The sequence below is a fragment of the Thermobia domestica genome, chromosome 12 (genome assembly GCF_964235325.1).
Source record: "Thermobia domestica chromosome 12, izTheDome1.hap1.1, whole genome shotgun sequence".
In the NCBI taxonomy this organism is placed as follows: Eukaryota; Metazoa; Arthropoda; class Insecta; order Zygentoma; family Lepismatidae; genus Thermobia; species Thermobia domestica.
Window position 1 is genome coordinate 184,526,341 of NC_137465.1, and position 18,745 is coordinate 184,545,085.

General features: G+C 35.1%; 1 protein-coding gene across 1 annotated transcript; it reads right to left on the reverse strand.

Annotated features, from left to right (window-relative positions):
• Nucleotides 1–3,056: 3,056 nt before the first annotated feature.
• On the reverse strand, nucleotides 3,057–14,708 carry LOC145666888 (uncharacterized). The gene is made up of 2 exons (XM_081734473.1): nucleotides 14,033–14,708; nucleotides 3,057–5,770 (listed from the first exon to the last, which is right to left on the reverse strand). The coding sequence occupies exons 1-2, from the start codon at nucleotides 14,496–14,498 to the stop codon at nucleotides 5,415–5,417; spliced, it is 822 nt and encodes a 273-aa protein (XP_081590599.1). The 5' UTR covers nucleotides 14,499–14,708; the 3' UTR covers nucleotides 3,057–5,414.
• Nucleotides 14,709–18,745: the final 4,037 nt, after the last annotated feature.

The window sequence follows — 18,745 nt, forward strand, 5'->3', positions numbered from 1 at the left end:
TTGCTCAAACTTGGCATCTATTTGCTGAAACTTAGCATCCATCTGCTGTGATAACTCTCTCATTTGTTGTGACATCTGCTTCTGATGCTGAGACATTTGCTGACCAAGCTATCTTATAAGATCAGCCACGTTCGTTGATGTGTCAGTACCTGATATTGCAACATCACCAACATCCTCATTTATATTTTCACTTCTGGAAACATCCATTTTAATGTTTCTATAAATTTTCTTTTTACTCCTTAGTATAGTAAACTCCGTGTTGAAAGTTATGAGATTGCTTACTCAACTTCAAATCAATCTCAATGATCCTGGTCAGTAAACACCATCTATAAATGTAACGTTATTTTTACGTATTTCTCTTTCGTTTCTAGTTCGAATATTTGGATATGTCAACACGTTTAAGTACACTTAATTAATACGAAAATTCGCAATAATTAATGATTGCATAACCAGAAAATTAGACACATCACATATAACTCACAACTACCCGTTATTCTTGAAAATCTCCATTTATTTACGTTCGGTTGTCATAGCAACTCTAAACAAACAGCTATTCGTGGTTACGGTCCCTACAATTACAGATTAACTATATAATCAACATATATTCTAAGCCATTGAGATCAAGGATCTTATAAAATACAGGATATGCCCATACAACAAAATCTTGAAGCCATACGTCACAGTTTCGCACCCCTACTCTGCCCACTCCGCCCAATAGGATCGCAATATTTTGAGCCAACAATAATGGCGGAAACGAAAGTATCCAATCAGGCGATGGCAGAAACGAGAGAGGCCAATCAGACGTGCCGATGCTCGGTTGTTTTTTTGACTTCATCGATTTAATAGAATGAAGATACATATGGGAAGATCCTCTATTTATAACATCCTTGACTGAGATTAATCTTTCATTTTTACATTTAAAATCAACAACATATTATATATTTTTCTTCTTCTTCTTCACAACAGATTGTGCACTTTTAAGCACCGTTGCCCAAAATAGCTACAAAACAAAAATGGAAGTAATTCACAGAATAGATATAAAATATCGTTGTATATTATCCTTTATGAATCTCTGTTACACGTAACAGAGTCTGCAACACTCATTCAGCTAGTGGTTTTCAGTACAAATTCTAGCCCTAAAACATATCTAATGAGCCTATTCCTGGTTTTAAAATAATAAGTGGTTTTAAAATGATGAACATCAAAATAGTGAACGGTATAGAGTTTGTATTCACAGGATACTTCTCTCCCATCATTTACAGGACTTTCAGGCTACATTTGAGACTTTGCATGTTGTATATACATAAATATGTGGTATCCAAGTGTATTTAGCAACGTCTAAACATGTTTCTATTTGTCCGTTTCAGGAACAACCATGGTGTCAATGGGAGTCGCAATCGACGAGTGGAGGTCACCGAAATATTAGAAAAGGATTATCTGGATCTTGATTATTCGCACCGAGCAACCTAATTTCCCAGTCAAGAGAACTACTCAATAATAAGTGAACAGCGATTATGTAGAATGAAGAAGAAGAAGAAGAAGAGAGAAAGACAGTTTCCAGCATATCAAAATAGTAGGAGAAATAAACAGTCACCAATTGTCAATCATTAAAACTGAAGATATCATCTCCATCCTCCAAATGGAAGTCGTTACTTTCTATTGAATATAACTTTGTGTTCGAACTACACAGAAACAAGTTGTCATGCAATTTAATTACTTTGGAATGGTGTCAAATTATCAATGTGGATCCATTGTATTGCATAATGACTGGTTTGAACACTTGTGCATACGCCGTAGAAGTAATTAATAACTATTTCGGTTTTTCACTTTCATTAGGACCTATATTTACTTTCCTTAACGGTTAAAAACGAAGTAAGCTCCCAAGCAAAACTACAAGAAGTTGTGTTGAGTTGTAGATGAGGAGTCAGTCATTGGGAGATAGAACTTGGGGACCCGGGTTCGATCCCAGCCCCCGCCAAGTGAACTTTGTGGTGGACAAACACCGTGTGCGTGGGTTTTCTCGGGGTTCTCCCGTTTCCTCCTACTTTCTTCATTCCACCATTTCATTCATTACTCATCACCACCGTCTCCCTTAGCCTAACCGGTATAACCGTGGAACGTAAAACTCAAAGATTTCATTTCATTTGGGAGATAGAAAACATGACATAAGGGCTTCAAAATAAAATATTGCTACACAATTTCAGCAAGGTTGTACATAATCCGTACGGTTACTGGGTCGGACCGTATACCGTGCATAAAGATCAAATTATCGTACTTGTACCATCAAGACCATACGTCAAGCAACGATGGGCAGATCTGATGGTAAATACTGACATACTGACTCATAGCACTCCAAGCGGCTAAGATTTGCATTATTAGTAAAGGCTTGTCCACGCCTACATCTGCCATCGTTTGTAAGGAAACAAGGAATTTTGAAGCATAGATTTTTAAAAAACATCATTTATCTGCTTATTTTCAAGAAAGTAACTAATTTCTCTAAGCCACTGTGTAAAGACTGATAATGAACTATGTTCATTTTATTTTACAAATTTCAACTAAATTCATTTTTATCATTATTGATTACAATTTTGTAAATTTGGAACATATATATATACGTTACTACAGAGAAGTTTTCCAATGCTTTTCAGTCATTATGCAAATAGAGATGCCATCTTTTAGACAACATACCCTCACTGCATTTCAACATTTAGGTAGCTGGTATGTCAAGTCAAAATCGTAATAAAAAAAGATACGAAAAAACATTTACGAAAGATAGCAAATAATTTGTTAAACAGAGATTACATTGTATTTTGAAATAATATTCAAGTGTTATTTTAAAACAAAACAATTTATTTAATAGAGGTATATTTTTTTACATTTAACACAACTGAATAATTAACAAATAAATAAATTAACAGAAACTAAAACATAACAGTAAACACATATTGTAAAAAAAAAAAAAAAAAAAAAAAAAAAAAAGTCTGATAACAATAGAAATGTCGAAGTGTAAAGGAACATGACAACAAATGAACACATTTTGTGTACAAATATGTCTGTATGAGCTATGTCTGTCTCCCTGTCAAAAGTAACAAAACAAACAACAACATTGTCCAATTAATAACAGCCAAAAGAAGAACAAGAGTGTATGACTACAATGTTATTGATATTCTGTATCTAAACTACATAGAACGGTGGTTTTATATTGTTAACAAGAAATGCCCTAGATGGTAGTGTATTATGTGTATATATGTATAGATGTATTTGTATGCCTATAGGCAGTTAAATTAATACAAAGTTTTAACATTTTATAGATACTAGAATTAAAACAAGAGTTCAGTTTAATGATTTTTGTTTGTGTTATAAAGTATTTACTTTCACAATCAATAAATGAAGCTGTTTCCATAGCTTGAATGTAAGAGATGTGAATTGTAACATTTATCTCAATAATTTTTATAAAGGATGAGTGATAGATTTGATTTGGATGTGATTAGATAAACTTAAAGTGGTTATAGAACAATGTAAGCCTTTTGAGACATCCATTTTTGAGGAAGGGTAAAAATGGAGCTTTGAAAAATATATTTAAAAAATAACCTTTCATTGAAACGGTGGAACTTTGTATTGCGGTGTTTCTACTCTTATCTATTATAAGAGTGGCGTACGATGCTTTAAAATAAAGTGAGATATACACTAAAGTGAAATATTCGTTCAATCTATTGTCATCTGAAATCGAACGATTACTCACGTGAGAAGAGGACCGTATAGCACTAAATCAATGGAGAGTAGGTACCATAGGTTTTATGAAGAGAGAGATTTTTAAAAAGTATTTTTTTTTCTTCTGGTATGTAGATAACTCATTCTTTAAGAAAAAAAACGCAGCCTATAACCAATATTCAAAGTGTTGAATAACGTAGAAACGTTATTGCTAATTTCCAGGAAAACCGAAGTTTGATTATAATTATCTTAATTTTTCCAAGTAGAAATTCAATAGAAATAGCACTGAACAAATTATTCCCATAATTTCTCTGACCCCACACGGAATACAGGAAAATAAAATAGCTTGTACACTGCGTGAAACCTTTTTTGTATTTTACTCTAAATTGATTTTGAATTTCGTAACTTTTTAATAACTGTTTAAAGAAACACATTATAAAATACCTTAATATATTTTCTGAGATTACATTAACTATGGTAGTAATACAGAACGTACACGAACGAGGTCAAATTTTTAACCCTTTCAACAAGATAGGCCCTATTTTGAAAAAAAAAATATACAAGTATCATAACAATATATTTACACAAAAGTACTGAAAATGTATGAACTTCGCAGGTTGAAACCCCTTCTTGATGACATTCAGTGTACACCACTGTTAACACATATTGCAAAATTATATTCAACCAGGGGTAAAAGTGGATCGGAAAAAGTAGGGGGGACGCATTATGTCACGCCGTCCCAAGAGCATATCTTTGCATATTTAGGAAGTGCTAGGACGCCGTAGATATTTTATGGAAGTGACGGAGCCTCGTGCCTCCTCACTTGTACCCCTGTCTTCAATATTAAATAAGAAAAATCATTATGAAAAAAAAATGTAGTTGTAAATGACACCCATCAGAAAACACACATACACGCACGAGCACATATAAAAAGAAAATGAAAGATGACACGTGTAAATCTTAAAACATATTTTAAAAATAAGAAAGAAAAAAAAAAGTATCACAAATGAGTTTGTATCAACAGTGAGCAGTTAAATAAATATCTTCAAAAGTATTAAAAGAAGATACTTGTTCTTTGATATGTATTACATATACGTACAAAGATTACCATAGGCAATAAATTAATTAATCATTGTGAAAATTTATGTTATTAAATATTTATAATAACTGAACTAGACTAACCACTGTAAGAGGCCTGCTCTTAATTATTTTTTTTTTCATCCGGAGAGTGGTGAAAGAAAAAGTAATAACAATAACAATTGAGAAGTGTCTAAATCGTCAATGAACATTCCAGCAGCATCTTTTGTAAGTTGCTTGTATTGAGGACGACTTGTACAAAGAGAAAATTGTGTAGTGATGCGATCGTATTGCATGCTTCCAGGCTATGGAATGACGCAAAAATATTTCTTTCTTTCTTTTTTTTTTTTTTTTTTTTTTTTTTAAAGCGGAAGTCTGACTGTCATTTTTTTCGTGATCATCATAATCTTTTATCCAGAACGAGATAATGAAAGGTTTAGGTCAGTAGGTCACGGTGTCACGAGTCGAATTTGTATTATATTATATATATATTACACACATACATATAAGTAATGTTCTTATATCTTTTTTTAAATAATATAATTACACTTTGATAGTCGCCTCATGTGTCCCTTAACTTATGTTGAAGAGGAGTGTGGAAGAAACTCGGCACTTATTTTTTCTTTTTATTCTTCTTTATGGACGTATGCTCTGTATGCCATCTGATGTGGGTCCACAGATTCAGTCTCCGTTCCCAACTCTCTTCCATAGCCGTGTCCACCACCATATTCGCTACCTGTTGAGTAGGAATGTGAGTGGCTGTAATGTGGGTGGGAAACGACCTCGTATGATGCTTCTCCGTGACTGCTGAACAGCTTCTTGAGACCAATTATGACGGACAATAACAGGGCAAGTTTGCTTACTGTGATTGCCTTGAAAGCGATGAGAGCGATGGCACCCAATGCAATAGGGATCAAAGTGGCGAATTTCAATTTCAGAGCCAACAGAAGAGGCAACAGAAGTTTCTTCTCCTTCTTACGGCCTAAAAAAAGAAAGAAATAGAAAAACAAAATAAATATAAATAATTATACTGAAGAATATGTGTTTTAATTAACATAAAAGCAGGAGCACTAACCTAAACATGTAGAAAGTGTTAAATATTTTGTACTAATAAGGAATCGTAAGATGTTTCAAATCCTATCAATAAATCATTTGGGCTATGAGATAAGGATACAAGACTTCGGCACAGAAGAACCGGATTCAATTCCCATCGGAGCTCATGTAGTTCGAATCTCACATACAGTTTCCCACGAGATACAATACGAGACAGGACAAAGTTCTTCTAATAGAAATAGGTATAATTTCCGAGACGAGACGTCTCACTGTCCCCAGTGACGTAAGAAAGGGGAGAGTTCGAGATTTAATCCTATCCCTTCAAGAAAATATCATATAAAAATAAAATTTTTAAGTATTACGTCCCACGATTATGCCAGTTAGGTTAAGGGACACTTTGATGATGAGAAGTGATTGGGATGGTGTAATGAAGAAACTTGGAGGAAACGGGAGAACTCAGAGAAATCCAAGCAAACGGTGTTTGTCTATCACAAAACTCACTTTGCGCCATCTGAAATCGAACCAAGGACCCCATGTACCATAGATGAACGCTATACCACTGAACCATCGCCTCCCATTATGCAAAAATAAAAGTTTATTATATTAAGATGTATGCACAAAAATCACACATGCTGAAAGCATATTAAATTGAACCTCCCCTTTAATGAAATTCTTAGTATGACATTGACTTTTACCACGCCTTTTTGAGACGATGCAAGCTCAATTGTTGTTTCGAAGGCAACCCTAATTCGAAGTTAACCTGTAGGTCCGTGAATGTCAAACTGCAAATCAATCAACCGATCCAAATTCTACCCCAACGTTTAGGAGGCAATTTGTTTTACGCATGAAAATAAGTTTTAAAAAAATATACTGATGAAAGATCAAACCTCTTCGTCTTAAAATTACGATTATTGATTACGCTACAAGGGAATGCATTCTTTGAAATTAAAATATACACTCGACAATGGGTTTTTTGACGAAGCTTTGTAGAATATCTTTTAAGAAATTTAATTTTCGATCTGAAGCACAATTTTCAACAAGTAGCAGCGTCACGTGTACACCACACGAAGGAGTTTGGTTACAATATTGAAAGTAACTGGAATGGCATGCAAACATCCAGACACTAGGTACACTTAGGTTGCATACTACCAAGGGGCACATCTTCCCCTGTGTGAATACATGGGGGGGACATATATTCGAATAAACTGGATGAATAACTCGATGCTGAACTTCACATAATTATAAAACTTTCTTCAACAAAAATCTTAACCAATTTCAACACAGAATTCTTTGTGGTATTTTATGAACTAGTTCCGAAGTATACAATCAGACCCTAAAGAAATTTATATGGGACAATCGAAAAGATATACTCTTTCAAGCAAAAAGGAATCATTAAAGTCGGTGCAAATATGTCGAAGTTACACACGAACCAACCAATCACTTGGCTTGGCAACCCAATGTGGGCCTAAGCCGCTCTATCGCCATCTATTAGGGTACGGCTGAATTGCGATCAACTTAGCGACTAAGACGTGGTCATCACGCTGCATCGCCCTATGACGTACCCTAACAGTCCTATGAAGAGCTTTCTAGATCTATTTTGTTTACATGTCTTCAACATTGTATCAATGATATATATTAATATTCCATCTCTCGGACTTCTTACAAGAAGCGAGTTTGCCCAGGGAGACGTATCAAACATTAAAAATTCACTATTTATTTATTTACTATTTCCGGTAGTAATAGTTGAATAATTCATTGACTACTAGAAATAAATCAAGTGGAATTGGTTAATTAACTACTTGTTTGTTTTAAGTGCAAGAGGCAAAAACGTCTCAAACTCTAAACCAGTTTCTGCTTCGCACTATACGAACCTTACATTAAATCACGTAGGAAACAATACAGAGTTCAATTTATGAAAGCAAAAACGATTTTATTTCTTGTAATTTTTTGCCTGGTTTTGCCGCGTTAGTACATGCGTTTAATATCTTAATTTATTGTTGGAAGCAAGTGTAAATATTCATTATTGTATATAATTATACTATAAATACTATACGCCAATTAGACTGCAAATTACAGAACTGGCTACCAGTAAATTTTAGGAAGATTATGCTTCCACAATTGAACTTTAGCAGTAATTACTCTTATTACGTATTTTATTGGTTATTTTAGTCACCAAGCTCTTACTAGCATTGACACTAATAATGGTTCTTTGCAACGACCGCAGCGTATCCTTCAACATCAAGATAAAAATCGAGCGTTATTTAGAAGGAAAATCCGTAGATTCCGGCAAGAGACGGCTTTCCTGACACTGTTCCTATTACGGCAGAAGAACTGAAATCCTAGAAAATCAATAATGTGGTACTGATTCTCTGGACTGTGTAGTGTTTATCAAAGTACATAACCATTATTTTCTCTAACCTACACGTCCCGACGAAGGACACACATAATTTCTGTCTATTTGCGGTTGTATAGATTGGTCTTCGCTAAGCAACAAATATGTTCACGTAGCATTGGCACAGAAAATCTTGTAGGCAAAAAAATAATCCTGCTAAATTTTGACTCTCCGGATTTTCTAGAATAAAAATATGCTTTTTCTCTCAGTATAAGGTGGTATTTTATGAGGAACGGAAAATTATAAAAGAATTTTGGTGTATTGATGTTGTGTGACGGAAATTTCAATGCTAATACACCCTACGTAGCACAACATATTCACTTCACATCCTAAAAGAGCCACATTTGTCTCTTGTACCGATATATTCAGGCTAACAGAAAAATTTTAAGGATAATACAAATATCCTAAGGATTTCTCTAGGATTCCAGTGGAGTGTGCTTAGCCAATATGTCCAAAAGTCTTCCTATGAGGGTGGGATACCTTGAATGAGTGGCAGATTTCTCACATCTGCTAAAACGGGTTCCTGGTTCCATTCCCGGCTACGCGAGTTAGTTGTGGACAACATCTTGTCTCGTTTCCTCCCACATTCCAATCCCACCAATTATTTCACAATTATTTACCTTCAATACTTATCCGTCTCATTTAGCCTAAAGGACACAGCTTTGTGACGTAAGATTAGGCACTTCATTTAATTTCAAATCGTTCTGCGATTAGTGTTGTTAACGAGATGAGAAATAAATTCTAAATTCGAGAAAATACGAGAAATTTCACGAGTCTTGTTTTCCAACACTCGTTCACTCAAAGTTTTATATTTGAAACTCTGTTTTTAGTGTTGCATTATTCGTAGTATGAACACTATAAATTGATAAAGTGTTGTATGAATCATAGGCAGCGCCAGGATTTTGGTAATGTGGGTGCAAGCTAGGATGGGACAACACATTCTAACATTGTTGCCAGAACGCTCTGCACGATTGAGCCTTAAGATATCAAAAATAATAATATATAAGTTTTACTTTAAAAAAAAACTAGAAAAACACAGTATGATAGCAAGTAACTTATAAGAGACTTAAGAAGAAGAAGGCGAGCACACTATCTAGGGAAAGGGAAGAAAGAAAGCGGCTTTGCATTTTCCTGGTGTGAATTAGGAAAATTCAGGAAAACCTCATTCAGGACGGCTAGCCTGAAAAAAGCTTTTTTACACTTTTTCCAACCGAATGCTCTCACCGGAGACAAAAGTTTTGTCCATCACAAAGCCTACTTGGCGAGGGCTGGAATCGAACGAGTACTCCCGCGCAAAAGAACTGAATGCTCTACCATTGAGCCACAGTGACCCCAAGTGATCTTTAAGTTACCTAAGATAAAAAAGTACGCAATATAAAGATGGACTTTAAGAGTGTAATAAACAATCCATAAAGAATTGCTTGAGTTGATTTTGAGTTTAACGTTTTCTTCAGCAGCGACGCTATATAAGACGTGGACCTACTGATTAACGTGAAATCCGAACCACATGAGCTACCGCCAAGAACCAAACACCGGTCTTCCACGCAAAAGGCGCGTACGCTAACTGCTTAGCCACGAAGAAGCTCCCATAATGAATTGGATTGATACTAATAGTACACAAACAGGAGCATTGATTACTGATGATGAACCTTCAATTTTCATAGTCCATACTGCTATCAAGTTAGTAACCTCAGAGTTCAAGACCTGGGGGGAAAAAAAAGAAAAAAGGAAATGAAATCTTTAAGTTTTACGTCCCACAATTATGCCGGTTAGGCTAAAGGAAAAAAAAAAAAGAATTAACCATTTCCTATTGTAAATGGCATGAAGCAATTTTCGTTCAGGTTCATTCATTATAAAGAAGAGAAAGACAAACACACACACACACATACACACACACAAAAGAAGTTCTGTAACAACATCTTTATGCATCCGTTTCACCTCAAAAACCAATGATTTTCATAACTAAAGATGTGGTTATGAAGTCTTAAAAAAATCTGCTGACGTACCATCTGGCAACACTTGCATAATATGCTCCAAGATATAGACTAGTTCTCTTTTTTATTAATGTTGTTTTCTTCTGCAAGCACCTTTTGATTATATGCACCGAATGGTGATGGAATGGCAAATGAATCTGCGCATTGTATTCAGGTATAATGGCATGACCTACAATTTGTTGTGATTACGGTTATTTAAAAAAGGAAAAAAAGAACGTGTTTGTAATTAACTATAATTCTAATGGTGAGGCATGATTATAAATTATTGACTTTACAGAGCTTCTTATTTTTCTCTCCGAACGGGTAACACCCAAGCCTAGTTAATAAGAGCAACATGTTTAGTTTTTTTTTTTTTTTTTTATCCATGATATTCTTTCTATGACGTCAAATGATTCATGTCATTAAAACAGAAAAAAAGCTGTAGAATTTTTTGTTCACGGATGAATGAAATTGTTAAAACAAGCTCAATGTAAATTGGGTTAGCAGTATCACGAAACTTGTATATTTGCTGATTAAGTTATGTTATGACTTAAGCAACCCGAAGGTGCATCGAGATCATCCATGTTGGTCTAATGGCTAGCGCGCTCCCATATTCGATTCCTAATGGAAAAGTGTTGAACGGTTGTTCAGATTCCGTCTTAAATTTTGTTAAGTCCATTTCTTATAAATATAGCCTAGGTGCGGAAGAAGTGACTATTAGACTTCAACATTTAAAATTAGGAAGATTTATCGCCGCAGAAACAAAATGTCCGCTAACGTTCTTGCCTTCGGTGCGAACGGTTCCGGGTTCGATTCCCGGTAGTGGCACTCGGTCGAAAAAGTGTAAAAAGCTTTTTTTAGGTCAGTCATCCGGCCTGGGTTTTCCTAATTTCCACCGGAAGAATGCCGAAATGATACCTAACATATAGGACCCAGGCAGCTTTCTTCCTTCCCTTTTCCCGGAAAGTGTTGAGTTGAGTTGATTTTAGTTTAGTGTCCCTTTCAGCAGCGAGACTATATGAGACGTGGACCTACTGAATAACGTGGAATCCGAACCACATGAGCTCCCGCCGGGAATCGAACCCGGGTCCCCCACGCCAAAGGCGCGTACGCCCCGGAAAGTGTGATATCCGAGGGAAGTCATCCCTTATACGTGAAGGGCTAACATGGACATAAATCTAAATCCTAGAAATCTAAATCCTAAATCCTAGAAACAAAAAGTCAGTAGTTAATCGACCCTTCTAAGAAAGCAAGCAATTCAGTACCGCTGCTACTTACTTTTTTTAATTAAGAGAACGGTCCAACAAGCGGAAGGACGAGAATACTGTTGAAAACTAGTAGCAGTGTCACATGTGGAGGAGTATGGGGTGTATGGCGTTATATTTTGCTTAATTAATATTGAAAGGAAGTGGTAGTAGATTTCTGTTGCTTTCGGTTTTGGTAGAGAGATTAGAGTAAAGACGGAACATATTCTTGAAACGCTAAACTAATTGCGGGAAGCCACTTTTCTTCATCGATTATCGTTTTTACTCTATAAGCGATCAACGTTAAAACCGAAAGTGATTGATATCTGGTACTTTCCGTTTAAATACAGTAAAGGGTTAAGAAAGAGAGAGGATGGTACCTATTCATAGAACGCTAAATCGATTTATAGAAAAAAACACTTGTCGTTCTCATCTTTTTTTGCTTTAAAGATCAATATAAAAACTGAAATTGCAGTGGATTCCTATCACTTTCGTTTTTAGTAGAATTGTAACGATGGAGATGACATTATACTTGGGACAGTTAATAGATTGCAGAAAACTGCTTCTTGCTATCTATTACCGTTTTTGATCTATGGTGATCAATATTAAAACCGAAAATGATTGATTTCTATCACTTTCCGTTTTGAAATCACCTCGATCAATGAATCTAGCTCTCATTTTTTTTTTTTTTTACCCTCTACATTCTGGCACTAATTGTTGGTTGATTCTTCATTTATTTGTTGATTTTTTTCCCTTTCCCAGACGAATATACGGACGCACGAACAAACAGGACAAATATATAAAGGAGTTTTTGACAAATCATTCTCCTTAAAAAATACTAATAATTCTTGTCGTTTGAAAGTAAACTTATTTTCTGTGTGTCTGTAATATTTCAATACTTTTTTTTTTTTTAACTTATGTTAGATTGAGTGGTCAGCTGATTTCGTAGCCAATTCCTCATGCAATCGCATGTGTTTCGGTCCTTACGTTCACTTAGGTCTGTTTGAGGCTTAGTGCAACAGGGACGACATACTTTTAGTTCTCTTTCACCGAGAATTGAACCCAGAACCATGCGCACTAAAAACGCGGGCGTAAGCCAACAAATCAGTGTTGAGTGGCTCCTCCTCAATAGTCTGGGTTGCTCAGCGCATGCCTCTTGTACATGAGGTATTGGGTTCGATTGATAGTGCAAAAGCTTCAAAACCACTACAGAGGTTCAGTTCCCACTTTAAACGATAGGATTTCATCCTATACAGCCTCGCTGCTGATAAAAACACATCAATCAATCAATCAATCAATTATGAAATAGGGTGGCATAATTATTTACGTTTACGGCGATTCTGAAATTCAAGTCACTTTTGACATTTTTGTACACTGTATATTTTGACTGTATTTAAAATGTTAAGTTAGTTTCAGTATGAGAATTTGTTATACAAGATGTTTCGTAATATATGTTTGGACAGTCGGAATTGATTCTTTTCACAAGAACAAGCCAGAAAGGAAAATCATCAAAACTAATACAGTTCCTGAGCTACAAGGCTTGCAAAAAAAAAAAAAAAAAAAAAAAAAAAAAAATAAGTTTTACGTTCCACGGTATGCCAGTAAGGCTAAAGGAGACGGGAGGCTTTCAAAAGTTGTGCAAAAATGAATGTTGTGACACTATATATACAACACGCAAAGAAGTATTGTATTTAAAAGTGTAAGTCATAACTGGATTAGTAAATAGTATTTGATTTAAAAGTTATAAATATTTCACAAGGAAGTTTTCATATCGGCGTATCTTTACTCTAGTGATTATTCTAGATTTTTAAATTAAAAGGCACAAGTATATAAAAACCAGAAATGCTCCACATTTTGTATTTTGTCAATTGCTACTAGTGCTATTAAAATTTGGATATTCAAGCAATGGATTCTTCGAATATTCGATATTCAAATATTCTGATAGCATTCATTATATGATGCAAATATTGAAAACGAATATTCGAATACGTATTCGTACAATTCTAACAACATTACTTTCTACTCCAATTCGGTGACACATAAATTTTATGTAGAATAGAGTGAGTAAAACGAGTGCTGTTAAAATTCAAATAATGTATTATTGGAATATTCGAGTAATTGATTATTCGAATATTTGAGTAATGGATTATTTGAATATTCGGGTAATGGATTATTGGAATTTTTGGAGTAATGGATTATTGGAATTTTCGAGTAATGGATTATTCGAATACTCATTGTTCGAGTACTCACATAAAATTCATTATTTAAAAAATTTGTCGAATAAGAAAAATGGATGTTCATAAACAGAAAAATTTCTCGAATATCGAATATTCTAGAAAAATTTACAGCACATCTTTTTGTTTTCTACTTTTAATTTTAAAAATGTATATTCAGAAGCAGAAAAATTACTCGAATATAGAATATTCGAATAAAATTTACAGCATATCAATTTGTTTGCTAGTTTCAATTTAGAAAAATGTATATTCAGAAGCAGAAAAATTACTTGAATATCGAATATTCTAATAAAATTTACCGCACATTTTTTAGTTTTCTACTTTTAAAAATATAGTTAGACGGCATACCTTCTTCCAAAGCTTTCTTGAGAAGAGACAAAGAGGCCTCGGGAAGCTTCATTTGAAGGGTATGGCTCCTCAAGAACTTAGAAAGCCTGTCAATGAGTAGAGTGTCCATTTGGGAATCTCTGGCCTCAGCATCCTTCGAAAGATGATTTTCCACTTCAGATTCCGTAAGAGCACGCCCACTTGCAATTTGTTCACTATTTGCATCACGGACCAAAGACACACCATCAATAATTTCAATGTCCTGTTGCCTAATAGCTCTGTCCACAAAAGTGAGTGCTCTCATTTTGAGACAGAATATCATGTCCTTTTGGGCACACTGTTCCAAAACTCGATACACTGGGGCTAAGTTGGCAAAGTCAGCATCATCACCTACCACTTCTTGGTCAATGTTTCCTTCTTGTGGGTAACCAAAGACCACAGATAACAAAGAGGCAACAAGCAATAATAAACACTTTTGGTGAACCATTGTTGATTTTTAGTGGTCGTTGAGCACAACGAGATTAAAGCACTACAAGTAAAAAATAAAACTTGTTTTTTTGTCGTCTCCGGTAGATCCTTTCGAAAAAGGAATCTCCTTCAATCCTTTCACTGTCGATGTAACTAACAACAACCTTTAATGAACAGAGGCGCTCGGTCTACTGTCTTCGCTAGCCGTAATGGACCCTTCTTTTATCGCAGAGACCAAGGGCAATGGTTCTTAATGAGTAACAAACAGAAAACCAGTCAAGATTGGTGTCAGCCAACTCCCCCTAAAACAAGTAAAGAGAAACCAAAAAAAGAAAACGTAGTAATAGTAATAATAATAGTACAACTAGTGATTGTGGTAGATGTGTATATTAAAAAGAGAAAGAGAGGGACAGTGTAGCCAGAGCATAGAGGGGAGGTAAAAGATTCTCCACTGTACGACTGGAATTGTCAGTTATAGTAGGTAAAGGATATCACCCAGAAAAGGGATTGGTCAAAAAGCAAGCGATGAGCACTTTTACAAACTTGGTATTTGATGAATACGTTGTATGTGTGTGCGTGATCCTTGTTTTGTTTTTCTTTTTATCGTCATCTTCTTCTTCCTCTCTTTTTTTTCCATTAAAAAACCTTTCCGGTTCAATTTCACCGCCCGCTCACCAGTCAGGTCCTGCTTTTGCCTCAGCCAGCTTCCCACTGCAGATTCGATTTCAATCTGCTTGGAAAAGTAGTTCATCTTTTTCTCTACCCTTAGGGAGACCTTTGCCAGCCTAGTAGAATACCCGTCCCCGTTTCCTTGCAAGCGGGCAGTGCAGTAGGTAGAGAGTGACTAACAGGATTCATTTCCCATGAATCGTTTACTTTGGGGCGCACGGGAAGTCGTTTTCCAAATTCTTCTTTTTTTTTTTTTTTTTTTTTTTTGAATTTCTTCCAATAACAGATTGTTTATAAGTGTTTCTTATACATTAACTGTGACCTTAAGACCTTTGTGTTGACCCTTTTATAATATATTCGAGTTAGAAACTTTCTATTATAAGAAGATAAACCGCTACAGGTGCTAAACTGGGAAAATCTTTTTAATGCAAAACAAGAAAATGCGCATTTTAGTTTTTTCCCCCCACAGTGTAGTATTAAGCTGTGCAAGACTTTTGTATACATTTTTTTTTTATTTTTTAAAGGAAGGTTCTTTTGTCGGAACAAATAAACAAACAAAAGTTCAATCTGCGGAAGTTAGTAGGGTGAAAAGTTCAATAGATCGCTGTTTGTTCGTGAGAACCCATAACCAGATTCTTTAAAGAACAAAAGAATGGAGTCTGGAATGCAGCAAATAGACAGTATCTGCAAAGGAAAAACAGTATGCGCAACCAAAATTATGTGGATTTTACAGAAGCCTTTGTTTACAAATAACTAGGTAAGAATCGCTCACAAAATGGAGACTCATGATTTTGTAATTAAAGCTTTTTTTTTTTTTCATCTTCAGTGTTACTTGTTCAGTAAAATAAATCACACACTGTACATAGGGACGCAATAATAGTATATATAATTTAGTTTGGTTTCTTGTAGTGTAGCTTTCTCTTCAGCACCGAGGCCATATGAGATGTGTACTTTCAATTGAAGATGAAATCCAAATCATCGTATTGTATTCTATATTTCGAGGTCTCCGATCGAGAATCGAAGCTCGGACTCCATGCACGAATAGAGTTACCAACTGATCGGTAATTTGTCAGATTCAACTATACATTTCAAGGATTAAATACAATTATTCTTAATCTGTTTTGAGGATTCTATTTTCAGAGTTGGCAACCTTATGTACTAAAGGAGTAGACCAGCCTTTCCCAACCTATTTTAACTTGCGGCACACTACGGGCGTTACTTGAATTCTCGCGGCATACTTATAGATATTATTTATAAATATAAAGCACAGTGGTATTTTTTCTGCGATTATTGATCTCCTTCTCACAGAGAAGAAAGCTCGAACACTGGTCCAGTTTTTAAAAATACGCTTTCTTTTTAAAAACTGTATCCATCCTTTTACTAAAAAGGAAGATCACTAAATAACGAACGAACAAACAAATCTCATTTACTTTTAAAACACAAATGTAGGTAATTTTCCGAAAGGATTGAATGATATTTTAAACTTTCAAGTTACGAAATAATCTGCAATAATAAAGAAGCAATAATGGTCATAACAATGACAACAAATACTTTTTTTCAACATTTCAAATGTACAGAACAGTAACACGGTTGAAACTTAAAATTGTAGATTCATCGTAGAGGTTCATAATAATGTGAAATACAAATATATATTTTTACCTACGTTTTACACTTTGATCCCTATAAAATTAATAATCTTGTTTCGATTCCTCGTGGCACACCAGCGGCCCATTCACGGCACACCATTGTGCCGCGGCACACCGGTTGGGAAACACGAGTAGATTCTAGAACATCGGGAATGGCACGAAATTATGTAATATTGCGATTCAATTCACTGTTTACAACGGTAACAAAGGTGCCCATGAAAGATCATGATGTAAGAGCAATTTTCGGTCGTGCTTAACAGAAATTTATTTGAAATTTTCAATCCATTTAATAACTACAACGATTACTGTGCCTTTTTCACGAGACATTAGGAGAATTTAGGACAAACGTCATGATTCTATAGCGTTGGTGACCCCTAATGGCACCACATATTTAACTAAACACTATGGGGTCACAATCTATAACGAGCTATGGGCGATAATTAGTAATAAAAGAGAAAGTATTATTTTTGCACAGTAGTTAAAAACATTGTTTGACAGTCGAAGCTCATGATATTTCTTACACTATCATACTAGCCTTTTCCTTTGTGGTTTTTAACATTTAGGAATTTTATTGAAAAGCTTTTAAACTGAGCAAAGATTCCTAGCGTTTTAATATTTGTTTTTCCATTCGGAAGGAGATTGGAATCTTGTATGATATCTTGGAAAATTAAAAGGTATTTTTTTATTATTATTATTAGATTAGGAATTAGATTTCTGGACTATCGGCACTTAAGACCATTTAGCCCGTCACGTATATGAAGGATGACATCCTTCGGCGAGCACACTATCCGATAAAAGGGAAGAAAGGAAGTGGCCTGGGACCATTATCTTAAGTACCATTACGGCATTTGCCTGGTGTGAATGAGGGAAACCCAGGAAAAACTTCACTCAAGGTGACTGGCCTGAAAAAGCTATTACACTTTTCCGACCTAGTGTACCGACCGGGAATCAAACCCGAGACCACTCGCACCAAAGGCGAGAACGTTAGCGACTATGCCACGCAAGGCCACGAAAGTTTTTTTTATGTCGATATTTTGGGTATATTGTTAGTGCAGTAATTTCTGCCTTAATAATCTGCAATTGGTGACTGCATTTATAGACCGAAATTGTTTTTAATGCACAAAGCGTCTTAATGCCAGTAGCGTCATTTTATGTTTTGCCCTGGAGGGATGGGGAAGACAAAGATTATTCACCGATATAAGAGTTTCACTTTTTCAATTAGTATACAATCTATTTAAAAAAAAAAAAAAAAACGTGTTTCTCTACCTCAGGGTGAGGCCAGATGACGTTCCTGCTCAATTCTCTCACAAAGCTGGATCAAACCCAAAATTTATGCTCCTCTCCCTTCCATACTTCCATACATACTGGAAGTTAAGCGAGCCCATTGTTAGTGAAGACACACTCTAGCTGTTGCTTTTACTCGAGTTCTATTAAACTAAAATTCATTTAACACAGACAAAAGTATTTTGCTAGGAGATGGCACAAATTTATCTGCTCTTTTCGTTAGTTTAAATTAGAAACAATACTAACAAATTCATGTCACCAGATTAAAAAGATTTTACAAAGAGAGATAGTGATCATGTGTTGTATGCATATTAAGGATCTACCCTATAATCTTAAGTACCTTCTTTAATTTTAGTGAATAACCGACAGAAAACATCTACAAAATTGTAACATTGTCGATTTCAGTAATGCAAACTTCAATCAATTATATCACGAACTGGGAAAGGTAGAATGGGAGGTACTGGAAGACTATACTGATGTTGATGGCGCTGTTGAAAAGTTTTATTCCACCTTTTATAATATATTTGACAAATGCTTTCCGGAAAAGAAACAGAGCACGGGAAACTATCCTAGCTGGTTCACGCTAGACATTATAAATACAATTAAAATGAAAGCTCGTCACCGCAAAGCGATAAGACTCGGAAAGTCAAATATAGATTTACATAAA

Coding starts and splice junctions, on each gene's coding strand:
- LOC145666888 (XM_081734473.1), bottom strand. CDS start 14,498: ATGGTTCACCAAAAGTGTTTATTATTGCTTGTTGCCTCTTTGTTATCT. Junction 5,771..14,032: donor CAAGAAAGCTTTGGAAGAAG/GTATGCCGTCTA, acceptor TTCTTTTTTTAG/GCCGTAAGAAGGAGAAGAAA.